At 35.7% G+C, this 12,528-nt stretch overlaps 1 protein-coding gene across 3 annotated transcripts in view; it reads left to right on the top strand.

The window, feature by feature from the left end:
* The window catches only part of ZNF326 (zinc finger protein 326), a 33,132-nt gene that overhangs the window by 9,763 nt on the left and 10,841 nt on the right, over window positions 1-12,528 (top strand). For 2 of the 3 annotated variants that reach the window (XM_056122942.1, XM_056122944.1), the window contains 3 exons: window positions 4,620-4,818; window positions 10,018-10,129; window positions 11,449-11,596. In XM_056122942.1, the coding sequence (XP_055978917.1) occupies window positions 4,623-4,818; window positions 10,018-10,129; window positions 11,449-11,596 (456 nt within the window). In that variant the 5' untranslated portion in view covers window positions 4,620-4,622. Of the gene's footprint in view, window positions 1-1,979; window positions 2,386-4,619; window positions 4,819-10,017; window positions 10,130-11,448; window positions 11,597-12,528 lie in introns of all 3 variants that reach the window. The other variant, XM_056122941.1, reaches the window with a different exon arrangement.

Here is a 12,528-nt window from a genome sequence, read left to right as displayed (position 1 = left end):
CATATTTTAATTGAAGTATTTTCTTAAGGCATGTTATGATTCTTGAATGTCACTGTTACTGAATAATCACTGTATGTCTAAAAGTGTCAGTGCTTTTAAAAATGATCTCAGGGTCTCTGGCAGATAATATTTTTTGAAAGCTTCAGTTATTATCTTTCCTCACATTTTTTTCTATCTTTAGCATTGAACCTTTAAATTTATTTTTACTTTTATTTCCACTTTCACATATCAGTTACAATGACCTAAAAAAGATTGTTTAAAACTGTTTTCAGAAATGTTATTTGTGAAGCTTTTTCTTAATGATTTTTAAAAAAATCTTTGTACAGCAGCAAAGTAATCTATGATTGGATAGGGTTTAACTGAACCAGAGTAGCAACATTTAATGTAAGGAACATTTAAGATAGTCTTTTAATTTTTAAGTAGTTTATTTAAAATACATTTAATGATTATAAAAAATAATCTTTAAATCATATATAGGATAGTTATTGGCAGTTAGTACTAAGACTAAAAACACTGGGGGTGGTGTCTGGACTACCAGCATTATATTAGAGCTTCAAATACTATACTTCCGCTAAATATTTTAATAAAGTTTAGATTGTGTTTTCATTCATTGTTGATACTCCATAAAGCTTGAACTTAGCTCAGCGACTCCATTTTTAGGGTTGATGACATACAGGCAGTTGGTCTACTTTTTCAGACACTTAAACTGAAGATAAAGTTAGTAAATATTTATTTGAAACAATCATTTTTCATAAATGGAAGGATTCTGTTTTCTAAAGGATTGATTGATGCTTTCTTTCTGCTTCAAGAGTGCCACTGTGTTTTATACTAGAAAAGAAATTAAGAAAATGCACCATTAGAATATTATTGTTGATGTGATAAATGTTTTGATTAATTTAGCTAGAAAGAGGAGTGTTTTTTTTTTAATAATTACTAGGATTCAAAGTAATACCTTCTATTTAGTATTCTGTAAAGTAATTTAACGCGCAAATGTTTTACTATGTTAGTTACTGCCCTATCACATTGTAATATATCTTAAACTATGTAGATGTTATTGTTTAACTTGTGTAATTTTGGGCCTTTATGAAAACTATGTTGTAAGGTTTCAAACAACTTTTTTATAATTTATACTTTGTGAGAATTAGTATGATTAGTTTTTCCTGTTGGCTATTAGAACCTTGAGGAGCCTGTGTGCTCCCTTTTTAGAATAGTTTATGTGATTATTTTCTGCCAGGTGATAATTAAGTGACTGATAACAATATACAATGTATTCTCATAAGCCTTGAGTATTCATATGCAAAGATTATATGTTGGTGGTGTTTTTACTCTTATGTTCTAGTTTATGTGCTTATCTTTCTAGAATTATTAGTTTTACTAGTTGACAAATAAAGTCACTGACGCTTGCTTATTGAGACCGTAGTTGAAGTTTGGCAGATTGTCAAATTTTACGATAGATGTTTCTACAAATTTTGACTACTACAGACACAAGCAGTTTTGTGATATAGATTATTGGGGTGAATAAGGATCTCTTCTGTGTCACAAATAGCCTTCCTCTGTGTAGTCTTCAATTTGTGTCTTTATTGAAAGCAAAAATAATGTAAATGTTCTGTATTTTTCAATATTAGGGATGAATGCAAAGAAAGTTGAATAGTTTGTGAACTTTAGAAAATGCCTTTTTCCAAGACTAGGGCTGGGCTTAAATAATAACAGATAAATACTTTAATAGAAAAGCTGCTAAAACACATTTTGAAGCTAAGGTTTTCTTAATTCATATTTAAAAATTGACTCAGATAGCTTTCTATCTAGTCTCGTGTTGAACTGCCCAGCCCTAATCAAGTGAGAACAAAAGTAGAACTGTGCAAACCAGTATGGTATAAATGAATTTTAGTTGATAAATGTCATCTGATAATTTGTCTTTTGAATTGTCTAACATTAGTAAGCTTACTTTTGTTTTTTCCCTCACTGTGCAACTTTTCCAGGTTTGGACCTTATGAGTCTTACGACTCCAGGTCTTCTCTGGGTGGGCGAGATCTGTACAGATCTGGCTATGGTTTTAATGAACCCGAACAAAGCCGCTTCGGAGGTAGTTATGGTGGTCGATTTGAGAGCTCCTACCGGAATAGCCTTGACTCTTTCGGAGGTAGAAACCAGGGCGGGTCTAGCTGGGAAGCACCTTACTCCCGTTCAAAATTGAGGCCTGGGTTTATGGAGGACAGAGGAAGAGAGAATTACTCTTCCTACAGCAGTTTTTCTTCACCCCATATGAAGCCTGCACCTGTAGGCTCTCGGGGGAGAGGAACGCCTGCTTATCCTGAAAGTACGTTTGGAAGCAGAAACTATGATGCTTTTGGAGGACCATCAACAGGCAGAGGCCGAGGCCGAGGAGTAAGTACAACAGAATCTTTTCAGATTCTTTTCACTAGTCACTCTTTTAAACCCTTTCAAGACCATGGTTTTTAACTAGAGTAAACACTGTTCATCCCAGTGTATTTTGAAGCAGAAGCTGAGTTAATAAGTGTAATTTTTAGGTTGACTGTAAGAGTTTTTTCCAGCACTTCAGAAAATAAATAGTGTCAGATGATTGTTCATAGTTTTGTCCAATCTCCCTTTATTAAAAGGTGAGGATATTAGGTTTGGTCTAAAAGGGGTTAAAAGGAGTTGCATTTTTCCCACTAGCAGTTTTGCTGGTGGGACAGTCTTGGATTATTCTAAAGGTTAACAACCCTTTGGAGTTTTGGAGTAGGTTAAAGGTGCAATGTATGATAAAATGTTTATGTTTGCTACAAAACTCCTAACCCATAGAGTTTCCTTAGAGCCCCATATTTCACAGCAAACACAAGAGACTATGGATCTGGTGATTAGAATAGTTTAGCTTTGTAAACATAGGAAGTGAGGAAGTTGTTATGTGTGAGTTGTAGAAATATTTGTAATCTATACACATTTGCTAAATCACTGTTAGATATGTCTTTTTACTGGGTGTTCTATTTCTGTGTCTCTAATTTATTGAGAAATCTCATTTGTACACACATGATTATAGCTCCTTCCTAAGAATAGTTTTTGCCTAAATGGGTAAATATGCTAGTCTTCAAATGTCTTCATTTCAGAATGAGTTCTTAGATAGCTTGACTGCCTTGAAGGTGCGGTCATTGTATACATTTGAACATATAAAAAGCACTGTATTTTTGCTGTAATTTAAAGAATGTTTTTTAAAGTGAGTTCTTAATACACTTCTTGCAGATCACAATACCCTTTACCAAAAAAATATGTCACAGATTTTTGACTATATCAGCATAGTTGATTCTACTTGTATAGAAATTTTACATTTATAAGTTTTTCTTTGTAAAATGCATTGCACCTTTAATGGTTAATTAATGAAGATTTTTCTGGTATGACTATAAATAAATTACCTAGAAACAAGAGTAGATAGATATTCCTATGCATTATACACATACATACATACATACATACGTAAGCAACTGATATGTTGCTATTCCACCATGCTTGATGATTATAGGTTAAGTGAAAACTGGTGAAATAGAAGGCTTTTGGTTTTGAGATTGAAATATTCAAGTTTGGAAATTTGGAGAATTTTTCTATGGTGTATTTTAGGTAAATGATTTTTTTCTTAACGAGACTTCAGTTATCAGTTTTAGTTTCATAGTAGTGAAACAGGTATTTCTGCACTTGGTAGGACCATTGTAGTCTGAATAGACCTTGCTTTCTTTTCTCTTGAATAAATTAGATTGAATAATAAGAGGGATCTTTTTTAAATCTTCGCTTGTACAATTCCCATTGGATTCTTCTCTTCAGATTGCTCCTCAATCTTATCTTCTAAAATTAAGGTTAGCGCAGTAAATTTCTACAGAGATGTGACCTTTTGGTGTAGTGGATTTTGCATGTGACAAGAGAGGAAGGGACGTAAAGAGTCCTTTGGTTGTATGACTCTTCAACTTAAACTTTTCTTTCTTGGGCTTCTGGGTCAAAATACGTATCTCTAGGTAAGAATGTGAATGGAACGTCAGATGCAATTCTTTATCTGAAGTGTGTCTTGGAAGTTGATGCATAGTTATGCTTTAACTCTCCTATTTCATACTAATGTTCCATCTCGCTTTCTCATTCCCTTTTTCAACAGAGAGCAATCCTAAATGATTTCTGTTTTTTGGTTTTTCTTTTTTTTCTTTTTTTTTTTCCACTTCATTCTTCAAATATGGTCTGATTGTGTATTTTGGTTTAAAGCCAGGATTTAGTGAAATACAGATTTCTTTTAAGGTCTTTTCGTGGGAAAACATCAATTAGGAACTCTGAAGAGGAGTTGTCAGAGAGTTGTACAAGTGGTAATATTCTGACAGGCACATACGTTATTTGTGATCTCAAGTAATTTTAATTGTAAAAATAAGATAGGAAATAACCCTCATTCTACTGGAAATAAAAATACCCACTGGATTCGAGTTCATGTAATAACTGATAAAGTTTTTCAGTATGTTTATTCAGAATGGACATGTAAAATTCAGTTAAATTTTGGGGAATTTTCAGGTGAAAATTAGATAACAAGTTTTATGTGAATTTATACCTTATTTTTGGATTTTATGCTAATGTTTATTGATTTCACAAATTTGCAGCATATGAGTGATTTTGGAAGCATTCATAGACCCGGAATTGTTGTTGACTATCAAAACAAACCCACCAATGTGACAGTTGCTGCTGCAAGAGGAATAAAGAGAAAAATCATACAGCCATTTAATAAACCGGGAGGAACCTTTATCAAGAAACCCAAGCTAGCCAAGCCCGCGGAGAAGACAACTCCCAGCAAATCACCCAGTAAGTAAAAATGAAAAAGTTGCAGTGTTTCTTTTTAGTAATGTATATTTTAAAAAGGAGCATGATAATTAGTTATATATAGTAGATCTTTGAATCTCCTTGAACATTATCAATTAGCCATCAACATCAAAGTTAACCAGATACTTTAAAAATGCATATGCCCTGGCTTGTCTATGTTTCTCTCCTAAATCCATCAGGGCAGGATACAACCAGCACATCTGTGTTTTAAAAAGGGCTTTTGCACGTGATTTTGGTTACATGTACTTCATGGGTGTTATATTGTTCGAGGTATTATTGAGGAAGTAGTATTTCACATATGTAGATTCTCTTATGAGAACAAAGGGAAATTTTTTTGTGTGTGTGGTCTTTGGTACCAGGGAAAGATGTTTCTTTTAGAAAATAATTTTATTATTGTAGATACCGTAATTTTTTGTCACTGTCTGTCACTTGTTCATCGATTTGCTCGAGTGGGCACAGTAACGTTGTGAGACTTGTTACTGTTCTTGGTGTATCAAATACATCACGGGTAGCTTGCTAGGCTTTGCCGTGCGGGAGAGATGTTCTCGGTAGCTTGCCTGCCTCTTCCAAGAGGGGCGGAGGAATCAAACTCACTTGGCCATTGTTGGCTTGCATGCAAGGTAAACGCCCCCCACTGTGCTATCGCTCCAGCACGGTAATTTTAGAGGTAATTATATTTTATAATTATAATTTTAGAGATAATTATATTTCTTTGAACATGGGTTGGCCACTTGCAAGCCCTACCTGCTATGCTGTTGTTCCCCCAGATCTGTGCCACACTTGGCTGTGCTCAGGGCTTAACTGTGGGTTCTGCACTTGGGAATCAGTCCCACCCCAGCCTACCTTGGGCACCATATGGGGTGCCAGGAATTAAATTGAGATTAGTCTCATGTAGGGCAAACACCTTTCCCACTCTATTATCTCACTAGCAAGATAACCATATTTCTATAAGAGTGTTTAATTTATGATCCACATTTAGAAGGCCAAATAGAAATAAATGTAGCAGAAATGTAGAACTTGTGCTCTGAAGACTGAAAGAAATGGTTAAAAGATATAAATCAGTAGAAAAACTAAATGTCTATAGATCAAAGAAGTTAACATTGTCAAGGTGACAATAATCTCCCGACAGATTAAGTATCTAGTGGATTCACAGCAAAATTCCACAATTTCTTTGCAGAAATTGACAAAATGATTCTTAAATCCATATGAATTACAAGGGACTTAGAATGACCAAAACAGTCCCCAGAAGAGCAAAATAGAACAGCTCGTATGTGACTAGAACTTGCTCTAGTGCAGTGGTAGATCTAATGGATTACCAAGGATTGAACCTGGGTTGGCCACTTGCAAGCCCTTCCTGCTATACTGTTGTTCCCCCAGAGTTTCAGTTTTTTAATAGTTTTAAAAACAAGATCTACTGATATTGTAATAGACTAGTGCATTCCTTTGATGCTATAGGTGCTGACCACGTCCTTAAATATCTTAAAATAGAGGGATTAGGAAAAGGAAAAAGGAAAGATGAGTACAAGTTCAAATAGTAGTTGTTATATGTTTTTAGATTCTGATAGTATTTTTGTGTTGTTTCATTTGTATTGCTAAAGGATAGTTGCTGGTATCCCATTTTAAAGTGGATTGTAATAATTGTTAATAATTGTAAACTAGAGGCAGAGAGATGAACAGGAGATAAAGAACTTGCTTGGTATGCTACTTGGATTGAACCCTGTTCAGTCCTTAGCACCACAATGGTTCCCTGAGCACTGCCAGGCATTACTCCTGAGCACAGAGCCAGAAACAGTCCATGAATACTTCTGGTTGTGGCCTGAAATCCGAGGCAAAATAGCAGAAATAGCAAACTAGCATTTAAAAGATTTTTACAATACTACATACCACATTATAACCACATTATAATGCATAATCTTTCAAATTGTGTATGTGTTTTAAACAAAGGTTAAATAATTTAATTTTTTCTGTGAGTAGGGTCCAGTATTAAACCTAGGGCCTCAAGCATGTGAGTCTGCTCTTATTTCTAACCACATGCATCCCTATGCCAAGGAATATTCTTTAGAACTTTTTGATCTCTTTTCTCCATTCCTTTTGTTACTGTTGTTGATGGCCAGAGTCACACAATTTAATTGCCATTGTTCACACAATAGGAGATCACAATCTTTTTTTTTGCAGTGAAAGGAGTCACAAAAGGTGATGCTTCCTGGATCACAATAGGCATGTAACAAGGATTGAATTCACTGTCTTACACATGCAAAGCAAGCACTGTATTTGGTCTTTATATAGTTCATTTAGCATAACAATATCCTGAATTATGGAAACCTGATCCTAAATTAGTGTTTTGGTACCTTTTTACTGTGCTAATTGTTTATAACTTAATCAGATTTTGTACTCCATATTACAGAGTAGGCAATTTAGTTGAGTCATTTGAAACACATTTCAAAGACTTATTTTGCAAGTATAGTTAAGTATTACAAGGTCTGATGTGTAAAATTGTCTTTGAGACAGAGATGAGATCCAATTTGGGGAGCAACACTTGAAAATAATATAGTATGAATGTAGAGTGAAAACAAAATTCTTTGGTTTGATAAAGAGGTAGGTAGTAGTATTGTGGTAAAGGCGCTTGCTTTGTGTGTCGTGTACCTTGGTTCAATTCTGTGCACCACACATCCTCAATATCTTCTCCCTTCCACCCCTAAATTACCTTATTTGGTTGAATCACACTTTTGCTATCAGGTATAGAGGTGTTTTGACAGATGCTTTCTGAATATTCAGGAATAGGAAGTCTTAACTCACACAGGCTATGTAAATAAGAATGTGCATTTAAGCTCTTAAATCGCAAAAATAAATTTGATGGTCTGTTTAAGGTATTAGCAATTTTATATAATTTTGAAATTCCATTTATATATACATAGTAACTTTTTACTGATGTTAGTTTACTTTCAGGTTTAGGTATGCATGACTTTGTATTGGTCATTGTTCTCTAAGTGATCCAGTATGATTAAAAGAAAAGGTGTAGGGGTCAGAGAGATACTAGGATAGCCTCCTGCCAACCAGGGTCCAGTTCTTAACATCTCAAATGGTCCCTCAACCACTGCAGGAGTGATTTACAAGTGTAGAGCCAGGGATAACCTCTGAGCATTCCCAACTGTGACCCAAAAACCATAAAGAAAAAAATTGCATGAGCAATTTTTTTTGCTTTTTGGGTCACACCCGGTGATGCTCAGGGGTTACTCCTGGCTCTGCACTCAGGAATCACTCCTGGTGGTTCTCGGGGGACCATATGGGATGCTGGGAATTAAACCCGGGTCTGCCGCGTCCAAGGCAAACACCCTACCCACTGTGCTATTGCTCCAGCCCCTGAGCAAATATATTAGAATCTATACCATTTGACACTGGGAAATAGATTACCAAAATAAAAAAATTGAAACAGTAAGTGTTGGTAAGGAAGTGGAGAAATTGAATTGTCACATGTTTTTGGTGGGAATGCAAAAATGTGCAACTGCTTTGGCAATTGGTTAATTTGCAAATGATTAAACAGAGATTTATCATATGACTAAGCAATTCCATTCCAAAAGTCCTCAAATACCTGTGCACAGATATTCATGGCAGCATTATTTATTATACAAAGGTTGAGAAACAGTCCAAGTGTTCAACACATGAATGAATACAATATGATCTAGTCATATAATGGAATATTATTTAGCCACAACAAGGAAGGAGTTACTGGTAAACGGTACCTAACATGGATTGATCTTGAAAATGTGTTGAATAAACTAGATCAGAAAGACCATATAATTATCTCATGATCCTATATATGTAAAATATCCAAAATAGGGAAATCTAGGGAGGCAAACAGTAGTAGTAGTTATTTTGGGCGTGGGGCAGAGAAGGTGGGGGAGTAACTAGTAGTTAAATGGTTTTCATTTTGAGCTGATGAATTAGAATTTAGCAGTAGAGATGGTTCCACAGTATTGTGATAAACATACTAAGCTCAGTGTTTTACATTTTATTTATTTTGATTTTGGGGCAATACCCAGCACTGCTTAAGGTTTATTCCTGACTTTGAGCTCAGGGGTAACTCTTGACTGTTGCTCATATCAGGTGACAGGAATTGAACCCGGATCATAGCGTGTAGGGTATTACACACATGCTAGATGGGTCAGCCACATGCAGACAAGCACGTTACATGCTGTACTGTCTCTCTGGTCCCAGTATTTTACTTCCTTATATTCATATAAACATCTGGGGGGAAAATCAACTTTTAATTTTAAGTTTATAAATTTTCAGGGGATTAAGGGAAAGATTGTGGCCATATTCAGCGCTGCTCAAAACATATTTTTGGCTCTCTGCTCAGGAATACTGCTGGTGGTGCTTGGGGGAATCTCATGTGGTATCAGGGATCAATTTGTGTTGGCCATGTGTAAGGCAGGTGCCCCTTAACAATCCCCGTGCTATCTCTCAGGCTTGTTGGAGCTTATAGATTTTTAAGAAATTTTAGGAGAGCTGCTATGATCTATCTGTGCATCCAAGGGTCTCAGTGTTTATTGATAATTTCCATTTTCATACAGAATTAGGTTATATTAATGTTTTCTACACTTTGGTATTCAAGATGATTTTAGGTACTATTTCCTAAAATACCTGAAAGGAAAAAAGGTAGATTTAAAGAAAAATAGATATAACAGATCATAGTGATTGAAAGTGGGCTGGAGCGATAGCACAGCGGGTAGGGCGTTTTGCCCTGCACACGGCCAGGGTTGGCGGGCCCAAGTTCAATTCCTCCACCCCTCTCTGAGAGCCCGGCAAGCTACCGAGAGTATCTCGCCCCCATGGCAAACCCTGGCAAGCTACCCGTGATGTATTCGGTACGCCAAACACAGTAACAAGTCTCACAATGTTACTGGGTCCACTCGAGTAAATCGATGAACAACAAGACAGTGACAGTGATTAAAAGTATACATTGCAAAAAAAAAGTATATATATTGCTAAATTCATAATGTATATAGGAAGTAAATGAGAAGTTTTAGAAAATTTGGCTAATCCTGAACAGATTTTTTTCCCCCTGAGCTCAGTTTAGATTCTGATTCTCAAGTGAACTGTACATTTCATTCATTAGTGGCTGGCTGTAAAGGGAGAGTGGAAAAGTGATTCTTACTTGTGATCTTTTGTCTGTTATCTTAGCAAAAACGGATCCTAAAAAAGAAGAAGAAGAAAAGCGAAGGATTGAAGCCCGGCGAGAGAAACAAAGGCGCAGAAGAGAAAAGAACAGTGAGAAATATGGAGATGGATACAGGTCTGTGCTTAGTAGAGTCAACAAATTATGTTTATTGAAAGATTTCCTTGACGAAGCAGCTTAAAAGGAATGTGAAAAATTTGATTGATGTTTTTATGAAGTGAAAAAGGTCACTTCTGTAATGGCTTGGCTCTCTGAGAGGGAAGGGGGAATCGAACCCGGGTCAGCCGTGTGCAAGGCAAACACCCTACTCGCTGTGTACTTCTAACTAGTACAATTAATTTAATAACTGTTTAAACAGAAAATAGAAACTGTAGGCCTGCTAAGAAACTTATCATTTAAAGAAAAGAAAATATCAAAGAATATATGAGCAATTATTACATGGAAGAAAAAAGGGAAATTATTGTGAAGTGGCTTTTGAGCTACTAAATGTATGTATGCATTTATCCAGTTCAGACGTATTGGTCATCTTATAACAGTCTTTCAAGGGGAATACTTTTGATTATACCAAGAACTCTAAGGAGTGAATTATGGTTGATTGTGTTCTTCACTGTGTAGTTTGCTAACTAAATTAGTGGTTTGGAAGCTTGAGAATGGAACATTGTGTAAAATAAGTAGTGGAGCCTCGGAATTTGATACAGCTTGGTATTTGCTTTAGCTTCTAATTGCGCTAAACTTTAAGTAGATAGCTTAGTGTAGTGTTTGCCAAAATTGGTAATACCTACACTACCCCTGGGTAGGGTGATGGAATGATCCAGGTAGAACAGTTGTAACCCTGAGTGCAATCGGGGTAGCTTTCTATTAGTTTCCTAAAGGAGGAATGCATCCCCATTCTAGGGTCACCACATTTCAACTTGTAATTATTTCCTTTTACTTCATGTGGCTCTCACCTCTTCAGCAGCCTATGTTCTCTTGAATACGTTTCTTTTGCCCCTCCCTCATGTTTCCTAAATTATTTTACTCCCTTTCCCTCCTCCCCAAGGAAAAAGAAGATAGAGTTCCATGGGCACCGAGTAAATTTTTTTTCCCCTGAAAGTATATAATAAGTTAGATTTGGGAACCTCTGATTTGGTACTACACTAAGCAGTAGTTTATTGGCTTTATATTTGTAACTAGTCTCTTTAGGGTGGGCCAGAAATGCAGAAATGCAGTAGTTTATTGGCTTTATATTTGTAACTAGTCTCTCTAGGGTGGGCCAGAAATGCAGTGTTTCTAAATAGATACCTCAGGGTTTTGTGGTTTTTAATGTTAGCAAAATTTAAGTCAGCTTAAGTCTTAGAAGAAAATCTTTCATGCTGGTAAACTCAGTTTCACTGATAGATGCTAATGAGTTCTTTCTAAATAAGTTGATATTTAGGAAACCTTTCATTTCCTTACAGAATGGCATTCACGTGCTCGTTTTGTAAATTTCGGACATTTGAAGGAAAGGATATTGAACTGCATCTGGAGAGTCCTTTACACCAGGAAACACTAGATCATATTCAGAAACAAACCAAATTTGACAAAGTAGTTATGGAGTTTTTGCATGTAAGTAGCCATTTGTTTCAAGTAAGTACTTAGTCTGCTGTTGGATGTCTCCTTTTTTTGTTTGCAATCTTTGCTCACTTCATGTTTCTAAAAGTTTAATTTGCTACTTAGGGAAATTGATACTTATATTCAGCCCTAAATTAAAAGTAAATTCCTCTGTAATAGAATTTTTTCTTTTTCCTTTTGTCTCCAAAGCAGTGCTTAGGGGATCCTAGCAATTTTTGCCATTGACGCCAGTACACAGTTCAGTGAGAGGACCTGAGGATGCAGTTCCATTGACTTGACTCCATGTAAAGTAGGGGATTGAATTCAAGTCATTTTGCATGGCCTCAATGCCTGTACTATCTCTCTGGCCTCTCTGTAGTAGGATTTTTGAATTCATTTATTTGAGAAAATAGCAGAGGTAGTTTATGAAGAGGTATCGGGGAAAAAAGTCAATTACCCAGCAATAGAATATAGAGTATAGAGACTTTAGAGTACTTGATGTTAATGCTGAATATTTTCCCAATTTTATTTGAACTTGTAGCAACCTTTTTTTTTTTTAATTATGAAAGATTATTTTTCCGCAGCTTTGACCTGTAAATTTGTGGCAGTTGTCAGTGTGCTTGATATTGATCAGAATTATTTGTGTTATTAGTGTGGTCATGTCTTCTTGAATATTTAAAGGTACTATGTCAGGTGTTATAGACACAGACTCTATCCTGAAAGAACATGATTTCCAGTTGTGGCCACTGTAGAGTTTGTATGTTCTGTTGGTTTCTGCATGGTTGTTTCTGGACCCTGGTTTCCTTCCACATCCAGTTTCTTTATCAATTAAGTCTGCAGCAAAATTGTAATACACATTTGTTTCACTTAAGATGATATCCCAAGAACCTACCAATAGTGTTAAATGAGGATTTTACTGTAGTTAGAAATGGAATGCATTCATATCT

This window comes from Sorex fumeus, unplaced genomic scaffold (assembly GCF_029834395.1).
Source record: "Sorex fumeus unplaced genomic scaffold, SorFum_2.1 ptg000047l, whole genome shotgun sequence".
NCBI lineage: Eukaryota > Metazoa > Chordata > Mammalia > Eulipotyphla > Soricidae > Sorex > Sorex fumeus.
The sequence above is the reverse complement of the archived record's forward strand: the minus strand, read 5'-3'. Positions and strand labels throughout refer to the sequence as shown.